The 21,794-nt window shown below is 37.8% G+C and overlaps 1 protein-coding gene and 1 long non-coding RNA gene across 9 annotated transcripts in view; one reads left to right on the forward strand and one right to left on the reverse strand.

The window, feature by feature from the left end:
- The window catches only part of SLC9A9 (solute carrier family 9 member A9), a 607,901-nt gene that overhangs the window by 492,033 nt on the left and 94,074 nt on the right, over positions 1–21,794 (reverse strand). Inside the window, exon 1 of one of the 8 annotated variants that reach the window (XM_064491830.1) lies at positions 8,903–9,465. The exons of 4 other annotated variants lie outside the window; for them this stretch is intronic. In XM_064491830.1, the coding sequence (XP_064347900.1) occupies positions 8,903–9,077 (175 nt within the window). In that variant the 5' untranslated portion in view covers positions 9,078–9,465. Of the gene's footprint in view, positions 1–3,127; positions 3,278–8,902; positions 9,466–21,794 lie in introns of those variants that run through there. 3 more of the 8 variants (XM_010989177.3, XM_064491834.1, XM_010989171.3) reach the window with 3 other exon arrangements.
- Positions 2,403–13,248, forward strand: LOC135322578 (uncharacterized). Its single transcript, XR_010383233.1, has 4 exons — positions 2,403–2,501; positions 9,950–10,121; positions 11,899–12,006; positions 13,145–13,248. It is a non-coding gene; the product is annotated as an uncharacterized LOC135322578 (long non-coding RNA).

Here is a 21,794-nt window from a genome sequence, read left to right on the forward strand (position 1 = left end):
GGGAATGGCAGAGCAGAGCAAAGGAAAGGACCTGGGTCCTTGATGACAATAGTAGACTGCCAGTCAGCCAGCCCTGAAAACTGCCTTTCTCTAGACTTCTAGTTATGGGAGATTATAAATGTCCATATTGCTTAAATCTGTTTGAGTCAGGGTTTCTGTGACTAGTATCTGAATATGTCCTAATAGATACATTTTTTTTTAACAAGTAAATGTACAAAGCCCCAAGGAATCTCAAAGAAGAGGTTAATTAACTCCACCCCTAAAGTGTTAGGGAAGGCTTCACAGAGGAGGTTCTTAAGGATGCATAGGATTTGCAAGGTAGAGAAGAGGGTGTGGATTTTCTAGGGAGAAGCACATGGAAATCAATGAGTACAGGGCTAATCAGGCGCTTCAGGCAGTTTGGGATGGCCCACTAGAGCAGCTGGGGCAAGGGCCCCAGAGCAGCTGAGAAACAGAGCATGTTCAAGAGGAGGAGATGGTTGCCAAGATCTTGAAGAAGAACAAAGTGAGCTCCTTTGGGGAGGTAGATTTGCTCTGTCTTGGAGCAGAGGAAACAGTGTTTGGAGACAATTATCTAAAGAGAGAACTGAGATACAGTGGGAACATGGAAAGGAAGTTAACATCAGAATTAGTTTATATTTATGTGAAAAAAAGAATTTAGCAGAGGAACTTGAGTCGAGGAATTTCAAGATAACAGGAATAAAATAAAGCCCAAGGAAGCGTATCCTTGACCACTTTTAAGACTTTTTACAGTGGGAGACTCTGTAAGGCAAGGAATCTAAAATGTAATTTCAGTTGCTCAGATTCGAAAAACATGAACTAGGGATACAGGTGTGGAAAAAAAGAAGGAAAGAGTGTAATTAAATATTGGAAGGAAGCCAAACCAGTGGACACCATTTAACTGTCTGTAAGATAGTATTCACAAATATTAGAGATGAAGTGGCAACTCCACAATTTTTAACTGTTTACATGATATTAATCCACCTCCACCATCTTACCAAAGCGTTTGTCAGAACACTGATTTAGAGAGATGACATGGGTTTGAGTTTCAAATGTTACATGCATTCCCTAACATTTTCCTTTAGCAGTTTAGTTTTACACTGAGATTAGTCAGCTATAGAACACGAAGTAAAAATATATAATGCCTTCTGGTTATTTAGGGCTTTTGTTTTTTCTCTGCCCTCCCACAACCTTCCAAATTCAAAGAACTAAAGGAATGTGTGAGTGTTGCTAAAAGGGACACATTTTATTGCTTTGTGCTATCAACTTGGTTTGAAGAAAAGTGTCTCATAAGGATTTCAGAACTGCTCTGGAGCATCTGCCAGCAAGAGTATCCCATGATATTCCAAGGTGGAAAGTGGTCCATGAAGCTGGTCCACCTTGGGATGCCTCATCCAAAGTTCTATCTTTGGACAGGTTAGAGTCATGGGAAATAACAAAGAGTCTCAACCATGAGATTGTCCACTATGGTAGGTTGTCCAATGTGGACTCCTATCCTTGGGGCATCCCAGACAACACATGCATGCACACTATATACACAAACACACAACACACACATTTCACAGCACTCTGGGATTCTTAACACAGCACTATAGGAAACTTTTCTCTAAAAACTATTTCAGCCACCAGCTTATATTTAGCTAATACCCTTAGGAAGCTTACAGAAGAAATATAGAGATAGAGATATCTGACTAGAAACATACTGACTAAAACGAAATGATTCTTACTTTATAATATTTACACAAAGCAGACTTTTTTTTCCTCAGACCAGAGGTGGAAATGTCACAAAGTACTATAGATAGTGAAAGAGGAAGGGCCTCTCCAATACATGAAGGTTGTCTTCCAAACTCCTTCTTCATCACAGGAGGGTAATGGAGTGAGAAAGAAAAAAGATAGAAGAAAACAAAGGAGACAAAACTAGGAACTGCATGTTCAGTTTCATTTTCCTGGTGAAGTAGTTCTCCTACTTTAGTGCATCAGAACCCTCTGGAAGGTTTGTTAAATCACTGCTTTGTTGGACTCCACCCCAAGTTTCTGACTTAGTAGGTCTGGGTTGGGCCCTACATCTTTGCATTTCCAACAAGTTTTCAGGCGATACTGGTATTGCTGGTCCTGGGACTTCACTGTGAGAAGCACTGCCCTGGAAAACAAAGGTTCCTACCAATATGAGTGCCACCACAGTCATAGAACTGTCAAAATCCATGCCATCTCAGGCTCATGCACACAGGATTTATTGAGCTTGGAGAGCCCAGAGCATAATTAATGCTTTTATTTTCAGTCTCTTCCAAAAATTCAATTCCATTAAACTAACATACGATGAAAGACTATTTTGCATGTTCCACATGATTTACAGTAACTTCCCCACCCATTCTGACAACCACAGGCATTTAAAACCAGAATGGCCACAGACTTGCAACATCACCTTCCCTGATGCTGGGGCAGGTGTTTCCGGGTCAGCCTCATCACACTCCGTGGGAAATTTCAACCCAGCTGCTTGGCATGTATGTACTTTCACATATTGCTCCCACTGTCTTTCCCATTCTGGGCTTTTTACTATAGACAGTATAACATTTCTGAAGCTCCAAGGTAAATAGAAAACTTAACTACCTCACCTACCTTCCCCAAGGTCTCCCCACTCCTGACTTCATGGGAGAGTTACATACCAACAGCAGACTTTAATGAGAGGACCACTGTGGCCAAAATCTGAGAGCATTAACTTTCAAAAATGCTGTTCTTGACAATTATTGTGTGCAGCCTTGGCCAAAGTTGTAAATTTTTGAGTTTCTGTTTCCTTATATACAAACTGAAGATCCTCATGCCTATTTTCCATGGATATGGTGATTCGCAATGAAGGTTAGTATGTAGTGAGATCTCTGAATCTCTATCTTTCTTCTATAAACTTTCTGAGATACTATCACCTGGCACAGAGTAGACATTTAGTAAATAACAGCAATTCTTCCAGGGCTAAATGTGGGATATAGGTGAAAGAACATGAGTTTTATGGTCCTTGGTTTGAAGGTCAGCCCAGCAAGTCACTTTATGTCTCTGAGTGTTGCTTTGATTATCTGTAACATAAAAATGATAATACCTCCCCCATTGTAACACACACATGCACACACAAACACACCCTTGTCTGTGATACGCAGTGACCTCATGGAGCCAAACTTGCCAAGGTCTGAGTCCAGCTGTGACATCTAGTAGATCTGTGACATTAAGCAAGTTACTTTATTTTTAATTTCTCAGTTTTTCCATCTAAAAAAAAAATCGTTGTTGTGAGGATTAAATGAACTAATATATGTAAAGTACTTATGACAGCAAAGTTCACACTGTAAATGCTATTTGTGTTAGTGATTTTTATTAGTTATTTCTTAAATTCCTTTTTATTATGTTATTTTGATATAATAAATGATTAAGAAATGTTAGTTCGTCATGTCCCCACGTGCCTAGTCATGTAATTTTAATTCAAGTTAGACTATATATAATATCTAAATAAATAGTTTAAATCATAATTCATTTTCTTGATGTGCATGCTCATTAGCCTTTAAGACCTGAGAGGGGATCCTTTGAGGCAACACAGTGGTTTGCTCTAAGATCTTCCTCTATAGCTCCTTAGGGATTCAAAGCACAGCAGAATATATAGCAGATTACTCTCTTAAAATTAACTTTTAAAAACTTACATAGAGCAATATACCTTCAATTTTCCCACTTTTCAACCTTTCTTTGGCTAACACTTTATAGCATGGAAAACCTTGCCATGATATCTGAAAATCAATCTTTTTTCACTGAAAAGGAAAACAAGTTTAGTTCATTAGGCTCTTAACCTTAATTACCTTTCCTACAGATCTCTTCAAATTAAACCAGAGCCACTCTGATCTTCATATGATATGCATCCACAAACCCCCAAATTCATAGTCAGCCCTCATTGTTCTGATGGTATAACTTTCTCTCCTTGTCTTTCTAACAGGAATTCAACAGCATTTACTTAGCACTCAATACACAATCAGAGCAGGACTGGAAGAACTAAGAATCATAAAATAACACTAACCAAGATCCCATCTGGGAGAAAGACTTAGATGTCATTTAAGGCTGGTAGGGTTCTGGGAAGAAAACTATTGGTTTGGGTTCGAGTGGCTGAGAGATGCCTGGTTACTAAAGTCAGTCTTGACCTGAATTTTGAAGGGCTTTTGTAGCTGGAAGGAAGGTTATTGATACATATTTCATTTCTTCCTCATTTTAGATGAAAAAAGTAAGGCTAGAGGTTAAGTCATTTGCCCAAAGTCATGCATTTAGCGACTGGGGAAAAAAAAAAAGGGAAGTCATAAGGATTTAAAAACCAATCCAATGCTTTCTCCATAAAGCATGCCACATTTGAATAAATAAAAAGCCTCAGAAGGGCCTTCCAGGCAGGGAGAAGGGTGTGAAGTAGCAGTCAACATCTCCTATTGGCCTGGCAGTCAAGCGGCTGGACTAGAGCAGAGTAAAATGGATCAGTAGGGAAGAGCCACACCATGTCCAACAACCCAAGTTTATCCTGAGGAACCTCCAAGCAGTGCTAGGATAAAATTAATGTCTTATGATTTTTCAAGAGAGATAGCTTTTAAAACCTTGGTGATTGACTATGTAACTATGTTTTCTTTAAATCTTGAAAAATACGCTGTTGAGTGAACTCAATTGGCCCTATTAAACTTCTAAGTATGTTATTAGAGGATCAGACATAGTTTAACAGTTTAATATAATATAGTTTAATGAATTCAAAATCTAAACTCTGTGGCTTGAAATTTCCCTTCAGCCCACTAAATAGTGAGTGAGATTTCCATGTGTATTTAGAGACTGTCCTTTATATTGTAAGGCTACGAAATCAAAAGTAGAATTCTAAGAGGTTTAAATTATTCTGTCTCTAAGCTCAGATCCCAACTCTCAAATGCATGGCATTATAAATGTCCTATAAAGTAAGGGAGCCCTCAGTGAGGAGTAATGGAATTGTTAATGCTATCAGGGAACAAGGAGCAATTTTTCTTTTATGAACAATGAGTAAGGGATACGTTGCCCTAAGTGAGCAGTGCAAAGTGCACCATCTGCTGTCAATCAATATTTTGACCATTAATAGTCTTTAAAGCTTTTAGTCCAATTTAAATGAACATCACTATGGGTTGTATTTTAAACCAGTTATGGATTCTAATCCTTTGATTTTGAAATAATAAGAGCTATAGGATGTCATGAGACACAATTACAAATTGCTATTCCTGGTGAAGCAGAAATATTGTTAAAATGCTGCCACTAATTTTTGCAAGTATCCTAGGACTCTTGATACCAAAAAAGAAGCTACTTTTCATATAATGGATTATTTGTATTTGGAGTATCAGATTTATCTCCAGTAAACACAGAGTCAAACCAAATACCACACATGATTTTTCTTCACCTCTACAACCCTTCATAGGATATTTTAAGGTTAACAACTTGGAAATTGTTTCTAATAATAACTGTAAAAGAGTAGTTAAATGTTCTGTTTTATCACTTTTCCCCTAACATTTCTTTAATTGCTCATTTCCTAAGCCCCTGCTCCCTGGAATTTTCAAATTGGATTTCCTGGTATACTGATAAAATGCATCAACATCTATTGTGTCTTCTAAAGGATAACTGACACATGCCAGTGGAATATGAACAGAAAGGCAGATAGCAGGCCGGGCTGAGGGATTACACAAAATCTGGTGCCTAAGAAAAATATTTATGATTCTTGACACAGAGGAAAATGACACATTATGCAAATAGTTTATGAGAGTAAGAGCAATAGTTCAGTAGGGGGACTGTTAGCCAAATTCATTGATAAGTATTATATACAGGACCAAGAAATCTTAGAAGATATTTCATTACAAGTGTATCTATCTGTAAGATGGAGATGACTGAGGTGCAGTTTACTCTTCAATGGTCATCCCCTTTAAAACAAACAAACAAACAAAAAACCTTTTAAAAGCTCAAATTTGAACCACAGTTTTGTTTCTTTTCTTCTCCATTTATTATCATCATGCCCATGGCAGGACTCTCACAGAAGCATAGGTTCCATCCTCTGATAAGGAAAGGGTTTATATGGTCTTTCTCTGAAATTTCACTCTTTTGGACTTCCTGGAAAATAGAATCTATCTGACTTATCTTGAAAGCAAAAACAATATGAGGATGCATCTGGATCTCACAGATACATCCTCTCTGCAGGACAATCACTGAAAGAATTTATTTATTTTAAAATATATTCAGCACCTCTTAGTAGAGATAAAAGTTGAATCCCGGCTCAGCAGCTAACTAATTACATGACCTCACATCTCTAAGTCTTTATTTCCTCACCTGTAAAATGAAGATGGTGGACTTATGATCTCTAAGACCCCTTCCCAATATAAGAATTTCAACATTTATAGCTATTGGGAAATTCATTCGCTTGGCATTTCCTTTCCTCTTACATTTAAAAAGGTTTATTAGACTGTCCCATCTTATTTCTCTGTTGTAGCTTCAGACTATTTTATTACATCACTGACAAAGTCCCTAATAAATATTTTAGATATAACATTTAGATCATCCCTTAAGAGGAAATATGAGATGTCACTAATGCCATCCATATGGACTATTTGCAGAGACTATCAGTGGCAGCTCTTCTAAGATGAACATGAACCTTATTAGGCATAGGGATGAGTAAATCACACGGATATTGCTATGAGTGGCTATTCAGTTTAGGGGAAGTTACTCCCCTTCTTTGAGATTTAGTTTCTTCCTCTGTATAATGAGAGGGCTAGAAAAAATAACCTCTAAGATCCCATTTAATTCCAACAATTATAATTCTATGCCAAAAAAATTAAATAACACTAAAATAAAAATCTTTTCCTTGATTTATACAGTTCAAGATAACTCAAGGATACTAAAAATTCTAGTAATCAAATACTCATCACATATATGCATGTCTCCATAATTTTTTATAATCTTTATATATTACATTGTTTCAGAACTTGCTTTTAATAACATTCGTATAGAAAATCCATGAAAGAAGGACAGAACTTTAATCCCACACATAATAAACCTTAAGCCTAAAATGCCTTAAGCATAGCAATTTAGAGAAATGCTACCTCAACTATTGCTCAATGTGCTAATATTTTAGGACTTTAACCACAACTTAAAAGTATTTAATGGAGTTTTTGAGTATTAAAGATAATCTGGAATTTTTAAGGTTCAAAAGTAAAAGTTACATTTATGTCTTATGAACACAAAGTATGTCTGAATTTTAATAGGTCACCAAAACCTAATCAAAAGTTTAACAAAACAGTATCTCCATCATAAATAAGCTGAAATTGGTAAATCAGTCATAGTTCAATCAAATTCAAGGCTATGAAGAAATCTTTCCATCTAATAGAAGTTTGTAATTTTAAAACCTATGTTTTGCTAAACCATATATAGCCCTTTAATTAAATTCCAAGAATTACACTGTCTCTGGCTTCTCAAATTACTTCCCATATCCTCTTGATTAGTTATTAGTCAAGTCAGGAGCAAGAGCCTGGTCCATTGATGATGGACAAGGGCAATGACTGGCGCCTAGGGCTTTACATCTGATGGTGTCACTTCCCTTCTCTTTGACTATTTCTCTTTAAACTGATTGTGAGTTTCTCCCCTCAAATAAGAGTTTTGTTGTGTGCTTTAAGTCCCTCCATGCAAAGGAATTTAGCTCTGTGCTCTGAATGGATCAGCATGCCAGTCTCCTGACAAAAATTACACTGCTTAGCCTGAAACTTCTGCCTTCTTGCTCAAGTATCTCACAGTGGGATCCAGTTAAGGCATAGGATTTCTTATGGTCTCAAATCATGACTGTACATTGTTATCATCAGGACATCATATGGTTAGCATATAAAATGTGCATTGATCCTCTTCCCTGAACCTCAGGGGTATAAAAGGCTTCAGGACTTCCAAAAATAAGGGAAGTGAAATACAAAAGTCTATCCTTTGCTATGAATTATAGCAATACCTCAGCTCTTTCCACTGTGTTCAAAGTTCCTATCCATTATCAGACTGAGATAAGAGTGGTAAAGTGAACTATTTCATCAATCAGGTCAGTTTTAAACCTGTCTTCCATCTTACTTTAAAAGGTGAGAGTATAGCCTGGATAATCTCTGCCACATTTTATTAAACTTTCTGAAAGGCATGGCATGGTAAATTGTACAGAAAGAGCAACTGGGAGTTTAAAATGTTAAGTGCATTTCCACACCTTGTCCCTCCCTCCAAAAAAGAAGACACACAGCAAATAATACTAATAATGACAATTATTATTAATTAGAAAGTGTGAAATCAGGCTAAGAAATGAAGAGTACTGCATAAAGAAACTCTTGTGTATTATAAGAAAATAAAACATGTTCATGTAATTAAAACAGATTTGAACAAAATTATCCCAATAGGAGGGGTGGAATGCATTTCTCCAAGTTTTCTTCTTAAAACTAGTTGATCTAAGAGGATTTACCCAATACATGTTTAAGTGATGCTGCTTCTAGAACTTTATAATGCTCATCAGCCCCTCCTGTGAAAAAAGGCTGCTCTTTGTGCCTCAGAGCCATCACTTCCCAATATCTATCATTACAAAAACAAACAGCTAGCCTGGTTTGGCTCCTCACATGACAATGGACCCACATCTGTCAACAGACTCTCATTATGTGCTGCGTGAGAACACAACTGTGACATTTACTCCTGTGACAAGGCAAATTTCGGCAGCTCATCTGTAAAGAGATGAGCATTCATTATGCTGCAGCACCTTTCATCAAGCTAATGACATTTCAATCAGCACATTTTCTCCAGTTTCGATACTTTGCCATCTGAGCACAAGTCTCTAATTACGCCCAAGCAACAAGTTTCACATCAATCCTACAATTTCTTCACTCACCGTACACCATCGCTCCTCCAGTTTCATGCAAGAAGCGAAATCGATGATTTTTAAATAACCAGATTGTCAAAATGGTAAGGATGAGCAAAAAATTAAAGACAAGCAGCTCCACTGCTCCCTGATGTTGAAACTGATATTCATCCTTCTCTGACATGAACCTTCGCTGTCTCTCCATTCTTCTGTCTTCTCAGGATTCCTTAGATAAAAACCTGGATAAGGACTATTTTATCAAGGTTTGTCTAAGACGATCTGGCTGCCTGAGGATTTCGGGATAAACACTGCCACTTAAGTTGCTACTTCATGAGCATTCTGTCTTGGCTTAGTATTCAGATGGCTTCTAGTTACAACTTCCTGTTTCTCTCTTAAAGCAGCCCCGTCTCTTTTCAAATTCCAGAGTGTGGTTTCATCATCTACTCTTACTGTCTTTAAATGATTCATTCCATGAAATTTCTTTCATATTGGACAAGCCTGCAAGGAATCATTCTGAGATCTTGAGTCATGATCAATCTTTTCGAACAAGTCTTCTGAAGCTGCATAATTGGTGAATTGCAGATTAATAATAAAACAGATCACCTTAAATCAGCAACACATTTTCTAAGTTCAAAAAGCCAATTCCTGAATCATAACCTCAGTCACATGCGAGATTTTCCCTCCCCAACCAAAGCCTCGCAATGTGATGGGTTTGACCTAAGATGATTTCAGGAGGTTTTTGTGTTTGTTTTTTTTTTTTTGAGAAGCAAGAAATAATTTTGTATGTGGCTCTCTCTCTCTCTCTCTCTCTCTCTCTATCTCTCTTTCTTTCTCTCTCTCTCTGGCTTTATATAACTGGCAGTCACAAGAGCAGTATTTAAACTCTGAATCAATTGCTTTCCTTTGAACAAGAATAAATGAAAGCATAAAACAAAAAGAATTTTGTCCTCATCTCTGCGGCTGCACTGTTTTTATATGATGAGTTAAAAAAGAAAGAAAGCTAAACACGTATCTTTGAAGTAAGAAACCATACAGCCATCCTCAGTAATGCCACATACGTGGATTTCTCTTTGTAAGCTCCTGTCCACACGATCAAGACCCATAGAAATCTGCTACAGATCACAAACCTCCTCTGTCCTGTGGCAAAACAACGTGGTTCACTGAGGAACAGTCTGCCACCAACAGTGAAGTTTCCAGAATCCCAGGGCACAGACAGTGATGATTCTTCAGACCATCTTCCATTTGGCAGGTTGGTTCTGTTTGAATTAATATCTTTATGCTTTTTGAAAAAGTTCAAGACAATACTACCATCAGCTCTGCTGCTTTTTTAATAATCACCTCGTATGTCCATACTTGACAGAACTGGTATTCACTTTAGACAGTGTAAGTGATTCATTGAGTAGGATGAGTCCAAATATATCCTCAAAACATCTTGTCACCAAAAGCTGGAGGTCGAACATGCAATATATTGGGAGCTAACTAGCTCCTCAATAACAGTTGCACCCACAGAGGAAGTCTGTCAACCACTTAATATAAAACTCTGCTGTTTCAGCTGCTTTGCCTTCTGCAACTTTTGAAGTTGATTTCCTGAGTTTAACTCAGTAAGGGGTATTTATGTGGGCTGCAGATGTTCTTTTAACATACTACCCTTTTTGGCAGGCATATCTGTGATGACTAATATTCAAACTGTTTTGAAATCTGTCAGATGATGCTTGCAAGCATTTCATGAAGCTTTGCTAGCAGGTTCTACCTTTACAATTTTGCAACCCCACAGGTTTAGTCTCGAGTCATGAGAGCTACAAGACAACCCAAATTCAAAACTTCGCAATTTCTTATTTTTTTTTTCTTTTCAGTCACCATTTAATTACTTTGGTTTCCTTTCAATAATGATGATTATTCCATCTGGGCAGAATAAACTTTCTTTGGTTGTCTTATTATGACACCTAATTTCCCTCTCTTACTCAATGAAGCAACTCAGTGAGAGGATTAAAGGCCAATGGAATGTTTTGACTGGCTAATACATTGTTTTTTTTAAATCTTAAGCTTGATGTCAACATATTTTAAGAAGTATATTTCACATAAAAGATCATAGACATGGCTTCTCTAGAAAAAAATGTTAAGTTCTGGCACACTGGGCCCTCCTTCCCATGTGGCCACAATCTGTTAGGGCTGGGGGTGTTGCCTGTTTGCCACAAGTCCCATTCACCCCATTTCACTCATTCATGTTCCCTGCATGGCCTCTACAGTCACTTGAATAGGTGGCCCCTGGTTAATTCCAAGAATGGAATACATTCACTATTGCATTGTCCAATTCTGATACTGTTTTACATTAAGACAGAAAGCTGAGAGGAAAAGGGAGCTCAGGAAACTTCTCCAATTCTTGCATTCAGAAAAGTATTTCAATTTCTCCTATTTTGTGTTTTCTTCTCAGAATATCATTTTATATTCTTCTTTACCAATGAAAGTAAGAAAATGAAATAAAAACACATATTAATTTGGTATCTACATGTACCAGAAAATATGCTGGGAAATTTAATTTAGTTTAATGTAGTATTCATAAAAACCCTTCTACATGTGAGGGATTTAAGGCTCAGAGAGGGCTGCTAATATATCCAAGGTTACACAGCCAGTAGGAGTTAAATTTATGTATAGGGTTTAATGGCCTTAAGATGGCATTTCATCTTAGGGTGATCAATTCATCTTGGCTTGTCAGAGACTGTCCTGGTTTTAGCACTGAAAGTCCTGTATCCCAGGAAACTTTTCAGTCACAAGCAAACCAGGACAACTGGCCACCCTAATAGCCAAGGTTCCCCCAACTTACAAATCCTGTACTGTCAAAAATGATTATTCTTTATGAGACTCCTGAGGCCAGATAGTCACACAAAGAAAAATATCAGTTAAAAATTAAGGCACTTTTATTAGCTGGTGACATAACCCTTAGCGCTAGGTCTCTGATGAAGTTGGGATGAAACTCAAAACTTAAACACAAAGCCCAAAGGAGAATTCTTGATTGTCTCTTAATTTAGATCTTAACACCTGCTAGCTGACTGAGTCAAAGGCTCTTGCTGCAAGATACAACATGTAGGTGAGAGGAGGGAAGAAAAGAGAAAAGCAGGATGGCCCAGCTTATTGCAGTGAGTATGCCCTGCCTCAGCTTGCCCATCCAGCCCCATGGAAGGAAAGACTTGAAGGGAGAAGAATTCCACGCCAGATAACCTTGTGTAGCACAGTAACCCCACGCTGTGAATGTGACCAGTTAGAACCCATAGACTGTGTTTCATGATCTAACCAACCATTTGAGAGTCCCTTGTTCTTGGAGAAGATAGTGGAGACTGTGGGCTTAGAGAATTGAGAAGGGAAACTTCCCTAGGGTGAGGAGAGATGCTGAGGGTTCCTCTTCCCTGCTCCCTGGAGCCCCACCTTACCTTAGCTCTCTCTCAACATTAGACTTAACAGAAAATACTGAAGTCAACACAGACCCTGGGTTAGAGGAAAATCCCATTGTCTCATTCACTCGGCCTCTCTCTGTGTATTTATCCTTCTCTGAGACCAGTGAGGTGGGAGTTTCATATTTTGCCCACAAAGGTTCTAAAAGAGGACAGGACAGGACTGTAATTAAGTTTATGTGAAGGTCACACAATGCACTAAACCAAAGACTCACCACCTGTTCTATTTTCAAACTTGCCATAAATCCATTAGTTAAAGTAATTAACTGAGGCAACCATTAGACTGGGGTGACTCTGATGCCTTGGTCACTTATGCAAACAAACCAAACCTAAGCCAGAGTCAATGTGCTCAAATCTGAGAAAATAAAATTTAGGAACAACCAATCACAAATGGCAAACTAAGGTTTCCCAAATAAGGTGACGGCTTAAACTGTAGCCAATCAAATAATGTCCTTGCTTTGTTTCCCAGTCTTTTCTATAAAAAAACTTCTCTCCTAGCTCCTGTTGGTGGAGTGCTCCTAATCACTTTCAGCTTGGTGCTGCCCTAGTTTGAACGGATGCATGCTCAAACAAACTCTTGAAAATTTTAATGTGCTTCAATTTATCTTTTAACATATCTTAGCTTCCCTTACCCACCAAAAGTCACATGTTACCATAAAAATGCCCCTAATTTGAATATGAACCCCTCCCATCAGTAGATTCCCACAGAGAAATGAGAGTTTAAAAATTTCACAGAAAGTTAAATTTCATGATAAACATTTGGACAGTATTAAGTCCCAGAGAAATTCACTGCATAATACCTGGTTTTTGTCTTTATCCTCTGCAGATTCTGAGTGTATGGGACCAAGGACCTTGAACTTAGGACATAACCCCCAAGGCCATGTTCTTTCCACTGATCTCCATTATGTTGGCAAGGTGAAATAAAGGTCACTGAAAACTAGTGAAAATGAGAGGACTTGTATAATTTTATTAAACAACTCATATGAAGAAACTTGTGTACATGAATGAGTATCACTTCCTTCTACCCACACAGTGTGTTTCAGCCATGCTCTGAGGAGGGAAAATGGGTACAGACCTCACTGTTTTCCCAGGTGAGGTCTTATCCCTGGATTGTTCATCCTTGAAGTGCAGGAATACATAATAAGGTCCCCTGACCCGTGCTGACCAGAGAAGAGGGAAATCCCCTAGCACTTGCACTGGATGCCACTTGTGAGACCAGCAAACACATACTGTATCCCACTTTTTATTTAAGCATTTCTCCACTGAAAAGTCCCAAAGCTGTGCAGAGCTGAAGGGAGGCAAATCTGGCATTGTGCCTGTGATCTAGCCACATCATCCCTATGCCATCAAAGGTCAATGGCCTCACAGGTAAAGTCTCAGAGTGAGGAGGGTCCCAGGTGAATATCTTGATGCCTAATTCTACTTCTTCTCTCCCTTTGTCCCTAGACTTCTATCTACAGCATATCACCCCTTTTCTTTTGGAGAGAGCACCTTTTTGTGAATTATACATGTCAATTATATCTCAGTTTAAAAAAAAAAGTTAAGAAAAAAGAAATAACAAGTTTCAGTTCACTAGTCCCCTCTTTTGTCTTGAACATATTGAAAGGTCAACTGTGAGAAGAATGTCACTCATTGGCTTTTTATTTTGTTCAGTCTCTGTCAGCAATTCATAAGGCAGGGTAAGTGCAGACTGGCCACAGTGGCTGAAACCTCCCCCACAACCCAGGATGAAGGCTTCAGAGTTGTAAAGAAGTATGCGCTCTGGAGCCAAGGACAGGGAGGGCATGATGGAGAACTGCCACTCCAGGCTGCAGCATATTTTATTGCAAATTTACTGCAATCAAAGACCTGAGAAAATTCATTTCTTTGATCTCCTAAGTGTCCACATCATAAAGTCACATTCTATAGTGAAAACGAATATGAAAAGGAATATATGTATGTATATGGATGACTGAAACGTTATGCTGTACACCAGAAATTGATGCAACATTATAAGCTGACTATACTTCAATTAAAAAGAAAAGGAAGGTACAGAGATTTCTCATATTCCGCTTGCCCACACACATACACAGCTGCCTCATTATCAACATCATTCATCAGAATGGTATATTTTTTACCAAGTATGAACCTTTGCTGACATATCATAATCACCCAAAGTTCATAATTTACCTTAAGGTTCATTCATGGTATTGTGCAGTCTATGGGTTTGGACAAAAGTATAATGGCATATATCCATCATTATAATATCAAACAGAATATTTTCAGTGCCCTAAAAATCTTCTGTGCTCTGCCTATTCATAATTCCCCCTCCCCACCCTCCTGCCCCTCACTAGCAACCACTGATCTTTTTATTGTCTCCATAGTTTTCCCCTTTTCAGAATGTTGTATAGTTGGATCATACAGTATGTAGCCTTTTCAGATTGGTTTCTTTCACTTAGTAATATGCATTTAAGGTCCCTCCATGTCTTTTCATGACTTGATAGCTTATTTTCTTTTGGCACTGAAAAATATTCCATTGTCTAGATGTACCACAGTTTATTCATTCACCTACTGAAGGACATCTTGGTGCTTCCAAGTTTTGACAATTATGAATAAAAAATGCTCCAATCATCCATGTGCAGGTTTTCATGTGGACACAAGTTTTCAACTCCTTTGAATAAATACCAAGAAACAGGATTGCTGGATGATATGGTAAAATTATGTTTCATTTCATAAAACAAAAAAACAAACAAAAATATGGCTTCCAAAGTGGCTGTACCATTTTTCATTCCCACCAACAATGAATGAGAGTTCCTTTTATTACACATCCTCCTAACATTTGGTGGTGTCAGTGTCTCACATTTGGCCATCCTAAGAAATGTGTAGTAGTATCCCATTGTTGTCTTAATTTGCATTTCCCTGATGACATATGTTGTGGAGCATCTTTTTATATGCTTAATTATTATCTGTATATCTTATCTGATGAACTCTGTTCAAATCTTTTGCCCATTTTTAGTTGGGTTGTTCATTCTTTTATTGTTAAATTTTGAGGGTTCTTTGTATATTTCTGGGTAACAGTCCTTTATCAGGTGATTTTTGCAACTGTTTTCTCCAAGTTTGTGACTTATCTTCTCATTATCTGGACATTGTCTTCTACAGGCCAGGAATTTTTTATTTTAATGAAATCTAGCTTATTAATTATTTCTTTCATGAATTGTGCCTTTGGTGTTGTATTTAAAAAGGTATCATCATACCCAAGGTCATCTACGTTTTCTCCGATGTTAAATTTTCTATGAGCTTTATAGTTTTGTGTTTTACATTCAGGTCTTTTACCCATTTTCAGTTAAGTTTTGTGACGGCTGTAAGGTCTGTGTCTAGTTTCTTTTTTTTTTTTTTTTTTGCATGTGGATGTCCTGTTGCTCCAGAACCATTTGTTGAAGAAACTATTTTTGCTCCATTATATTATTATATTGCTTTTGCTCCTTTGTCAAAGATCAGTTGACTATATTAATGAGTTACTGTTTCTGGGCTCTCTGTTCTGTTCTATTAAACCATTTGTCTATATTTTGTCAATAACAAACCATCTTGATTACTGAAGTTTTATACCAAGTGTTGAAGTTGGGTAGGGTCAGTTCTCCAATTTTGTTTCTCTCCTTCAATATTGTGTTGGCTATTCTGGGTCTTTTGCCTCTCCATATTAACTTTAGAAAATGAGCTTGTCTAATCCATTAAATAACTTACTGGGATTTTGATTAAATCTATAGATCAAATTGGAAAGAACTGACATCTTGACAATATCGAGTCTTGCCATTCATGAACATGGAATATGTCTCCATTTATTTAGTTCTTCTTTGGTATTATTCATCATAGTCTTATAGTTTTCTTCATATAGATCTTATACATATTTTTTAGATTTATACCTAAGTGGCTCTTTTTTGAGGTGCTAATGTTAATGATATTGCATTTTGTATTTCAAATTCCACTTGTTCATTGTTTGTATGTAGGAAAGTGATTAAGTTTTGTATATTAACATTGTATACTGGAAATTTGGTGCAATAGCTTATTAGCTCCAGGAGTCATTTTTTATATTTTTAGACGTGAAAGAATATTGTGGTTAAATTTTGCTTTTTAAATCATTATGTCTTTAAGATAATACAGATAAAATTATATGGTGTCTGAAATTAACTTTAAAATAATCCAGCAGGTGATCAGGGGCTTGGGGAGGAATGGAGAGTTACAGAAGAATTGAGAATGATCATATGTTGATAACTGCTGGAGCTGAGAGATGAGCACATGGAGATCATCATATTATTCTCTATTCTTTGGTATACACTAGGAAATTTCTGTAATAATTTTTTTTCTTTTAAGAAGAAGGAGAAAAGGAAGGGGAGGGAGGGGAATGGAAGGGAAGTTCTCTTTCAAAAGTATTCTCTCTCTGGGCTCTCACTGGGAGAGTTAATCCAGTTAACTCTCTAAATATCTTTTCCTTTAGTTGATTTCTTAAGCTCCTCAAACTCCTTGATTAACAACTGAAATATTTCCCTTTTTTCCTAGTCTCATCTTTTTTCAAGAATTCAACCTTTCTCCAAATGTAAGTAGATTCTCCATCTTTGTCTTCTTTCTAAATGCCATATGCCTTCATTTTACTTTCACTTTTTCTCACTGATGTTTTGATTGCAAGATCAAATCTCTTTCCAAATAGTTTTCTTTCCTCAATATTTCACTAAGCAAACCAAATTCCAAATAATAGAGTGTCCTGGAAGGAAATCTTGAAATTATTCCTCTTGCCCTTTGCTTCATAATGAAGATGGTTTTGTTTTTGCTTCTACTCCAGCTTAAAAATGTGACATAGCTCCTCTGGAGAAATTCCATATTCCTCTTTGCCTGTTGCACAACCCTTCCATGGTTGAAGTTATAATTGGGGTAAATCCACACCCATAAGCAGAATTCCTAACATACCCATTTCAGAGCCAATTTACAACTCAGAGGCAGAGGTTGGATATTCCCGGAACTCTATAAAGGAGACTTATGAGTCCAAGAGACTATTTGGCTCCTAATTAGTTTAAATTAGGATAAAGAAATCGAAATTGGGAACTGATCTAGAGCTGACACTGAAGCCTGATCCTAACAAGCTGGAGGTCAGAATGGACACATGAGTGCCCTGTGCCACACGTGAAGCTGAGAACCCAGCTGAGAAGCACTATGTGGAGAAAAAAGACACTATGAAAGTGATGATCATTCTTTCCACAAATGTCTAAAAAGGCCTCACATAGTGAAGGCCACATATTTTGAGGTGGCACTTGACCATAACTCTGCTTCTGAGCATCCTTGTGCCTGATGTACCACCTAAGACTATGTTACAAACTACTGCGAGCTGTCCCAGCCCAAGCTGACGACCAAGTCCCACACTGAGATTCTGTCTCCCTAGGTCAGCTTTTGCTGCCCAAGTGTCCATATTATGTGTATACTTGTTTTCCAGCCTATGTTTTAGAGGTCTTTTTGATCTAAAATTCTTTCTTTCTCCCCTCCAGAGTGCTGACTGATGAAACAAAGAACCGATAGCCAGTTGTATTAATGGTTTAGCAGGACTTCTGCTAAAGCATGTTGGAGAATGCAACTTCAACCTGAAGTTTTCTTAGATCTAGGATCTGCACATTCACACTGGGACTGTGTTCAGGTTGCAGATAAGACTCTGTGTCCACTTACCCAGCCAGCTGCAAGGACCAGTCTGCACTGTGGGCTGTCTCCAGCAGGAACTGATGCCTGTGGAAGGGCACTACCCCAGGTGGGCTTAATGCACACCCACAGAAGTGCAGGTGAGCATCCTTGCACCTGAGAGCTCAGGGGAGTCACAGAGATAAAGGTGGCCCCCTTCTCTTTTATGGGCACAGTCCTCACAACCAACATAGCCCAGTGAGTATCACATGCAGTCCAGAATAGATGTAGGGAGAGGCACAAGCTTTCTCACCAGAACTATTCTGAGAAGAGAAAAGTAGTAATGAACATGTCCTCTCTGGGTCAAGATGGGATTAGGTGAAGAAGAGGAAAAATTTTCCTTCATAACTCTTCTTTTTTAATTGAAGTATAGCTGATTTACAATATTGTGTTAGTTTTGGGTGTACTTCTTCACAACTCTTAAGTTTGAGGTTTTAAAATTGGGGAAACTATAATGGGAAGACCAGAACTTAAGACAATCATCTAATCAGAGAAAGTCACAAATTCAGAAACTTTCCTGAAAAAATGTCATAGAACTCTTTGATTTTACCATTGATTTAATAATCTAATTGATAATTGTCTATAGTGATGCTTCTAACAGTTTTTCTAAACCCTAAAACTTCCATCCTTGGAGATACAATTTTAATATCTCAGCAGTAACAGCATTTGTGCCCAGTTGGAACACTCTACTGTGTGTCAGATCCTGTGGTTCTCAAGTGAGACCCGGACCAGTAGCATCAGCTTAACCTAGGAACTTGTTAGAAAGGCAGATTCTTCCACTCCAGACCGCTGCATAAGAAACACTGATGGGACAGAGCCCATAAATCAGTACTTAACAAGCCTTCCAGATGGTTCTGATGCTAACTAAAGTTTGAGAACAACAGATCCAAGAGATAACTTGTTAGACATATGATTTGATAGAGCAATAAATGATTCATAAAGTAAAAGGAGCCAATATACAAATAAAAAAGTGCTAAAGTCTGGTTTAAAAATAGTAAAATAACTGGTATATAACATCACATGTAGATAATATCACACATGCCAAGTCCTCAAGGTGACAATCAACCCAGTCATGGATAAATCAGATATCAATGTGTTCTTCTTTAAGAAAATACTGTGTGTTGCCAGTGCCATCATTTTTTTTCCTTTTTTAACTGTGCAAAAAGGTAATAAACATCCTGCTCATTCTCACAGGCATTGCATCACTTCCATTCCCAAGTGATCAGCATCAGTGTCTCCCCACAGTGTCTCATAGGACTGGCCCCTTATCTCTTCATCATTTATCTAATTCTCCTCCCCCTCATAGACTCTGCTTCAACAGAAGGCATCGTTATTTTGAAATAATATTGGATGTGATTCTGCCCACAATGCCACTAAGAGCTTTGACAGAATAGACATAAAAGATGATTATTAATCCAGACATCTGGGATGACAGTGTTTCCTTATTCCTCTAACCTTCTTTTCTCCTACCTCTTCTACTCTCACGATGCCCTCCGGACACAGTGTCCCCTCTCTCCCTTCTTGTACCCAGTTCTAGCTCAACACTCCAGTCCAAGCTTCTAAGTGACGTCTTTGTGATTCCATGCTTGTCCCATTCTCAGCTTTCTTTTCTTTCTTCTCTATATTTTATCTAATTTTCTTCCTTTTTTTGCTATCTCTTTCTCTTCTTAATTTTCCCTCATTCTTCTGTATTCTTCCTCAGTTCCCCCCTTTTCCCTGTTGTCTTCTCTTCCTCACCCTTATTTCATTTTATTTCCCCTATTTTAGCCCAAGTTACTCAGAAGAGGCTGCGCCACCTGGGAGGCAGACAGGAAACACAAGAGATGCTCTTGGGACACTGAGGACACTTGGCGTCCTGAGGGTGAAGGGCTCTGTCCTGTGCTGGGTGCATCAGGCAGTAACAATATTTGGAAGCCAGGTATGGCTTGACATTTATGTTCTCTTCACATTTCTTCCTGGAGTTTACCTAGTTTAAGCCTTCCTGTTTCAAGTTTGTGCTTTCTCTGGCTTCATTTTCCTATCTCTCCCCCATTCTAACACCACTGCATCTTGAAAATATGTTACATAAAAAAGGCAAGATTGTAACCTCACTCCCCTGTTGTAATTGTTATAAAACCTTTGCAGAAGAGGTAGTTAACAAATAAAATGTACATACACAACAGGCTTTAAATCACCGGGTGACAGAGATCTAAATATCTTACAGAATTCTTTCTCCCAGGGTGTGTGCTATTCCCATAAACTCATAAGCCTCAACAAGAATCAAGAGGGCTTATCAGAGTTCTACTGTTCAGGCCTTCTGGAAAGTACAGTTCTGGGAAGCCATCCCCTCCTTGTTGTGACAAGTAATAATCCCTTAATAATTTTTGATAATTTTCTCCTATTTACAGTGGATTTCTATTCAGGAATAGCCCTGTTTCTTTGCTGACCACCACCCTCCTCATTCCTCAAATTCACTGTGTCCTCTTCAATCCAGTGACCATTGTTGCCCTTAAGAATGGCAGAACTAGACCAAAGGGTGCTCTTTGTGACCGCTCAAAATCTGCCCCGTAGTATTTTACAAAATGTATTTGACATAGGTCCTGTAACTTTGTAGTATTTGTCTTAAGAGTCCCTTTTTCAATTGTGCCTACTGTGTCACGGTTTTTATAGATAGTAACAATTGCTAACATTATTGTTACAATAACCATTTCATACAATCCACTTACCCAGCCCATGAAGGTACTAGCATTATGCCCATCTACCACTTGAGAAAGTTAAGTTCAGAGGGAGTCACTTGCCCAAAGTCCCACAACCAGGAAGTAGTGGAGCTGGGATATGAAATGCCTATACCACCCATCTCTGGATGTGAAAATAAAGATAGTAATAATATAGACTTAAGCCTTTTTGTATTTCTGTCTAAGCTCTTTTTTTCTTTTTCCTCTCTTTGACCTCATATCATGTAAATCTTACTAAGAATTTGTATAAAAGAGTTTAAAATGCATAAATTTGTTCTTGAAAATAACACCATTAATTAAAGGCCAAATTTCTTTTCATGGAACAAAACATGATTAAAATTGCCAGAGCATTTCCTTGGGCTGAAGGTGGAGGGAAATTCTGAGCAGCACAATTCTCAATGAGGCTTTGATCACCAATTATTCTTTACTTCCTTTTTTAAGCATGAATCTACTTCCTTCTTAGGGAGTTATATATCTCCCATATTTTGCCCCTGTTTTTTTTTTTCCAACTTACAGTATCAACATAACTACCTTTTTAATGCTTATAATGATGTACATCAGGAAAATAACAAAGTAATCTGACCTCACTTCTTTTATGCCAGGATTAGATGGTGCTTTCAGCATGTGTCTTAATTTGAGCAGCTGAAACAAACAGACTGAATGATTTATAAACAAATAGACTGAAATTTATTTCTCATAGCTCTGGAGGCTAGAAGGCTCAAGATCAAGGTATCAGCAGATTCAATATATGGGGAAACCTCCTTCTAGTTCAAAAATTGCCACCTTTTTGTGTTCACATGGTAGAAGAGACTAAAGAGCTCTCTGGGGTCTCTTTTTTTAGGGCACTAATTCCATTCATGAGGGCTTCACCCTCATGACCTAATCACCCCTCAAAGACTCCACCTCCAAATATCATTACATTGGGGATTAAGTATAACATATGAATTTGGGGGGCACACAAAACTATTATACAGTATATAGCAGCATGTAAGTGGACTTAAGTTCACTACTGGTAGAAGATATTACTTTATTGCCCTCTTCTAATGTTGTGCATAAAGGCATTTTATC

The sequence above is a fragment of the Camelus dromedarius genome, chromosome 2 (genome assembly GCF_036321535.1).
Source record: "Camelus dromedarius isolate mCamDro1 chromosome 2, mCamDro1.pat, whole genome shotgun sequence".
Classification (NCBI taxonomy): Eukaryota; Metazoa; Chordata; class Mammalia; order Artiodactyla; family Camelidae; genus Camelus; species Camelus dromedarius.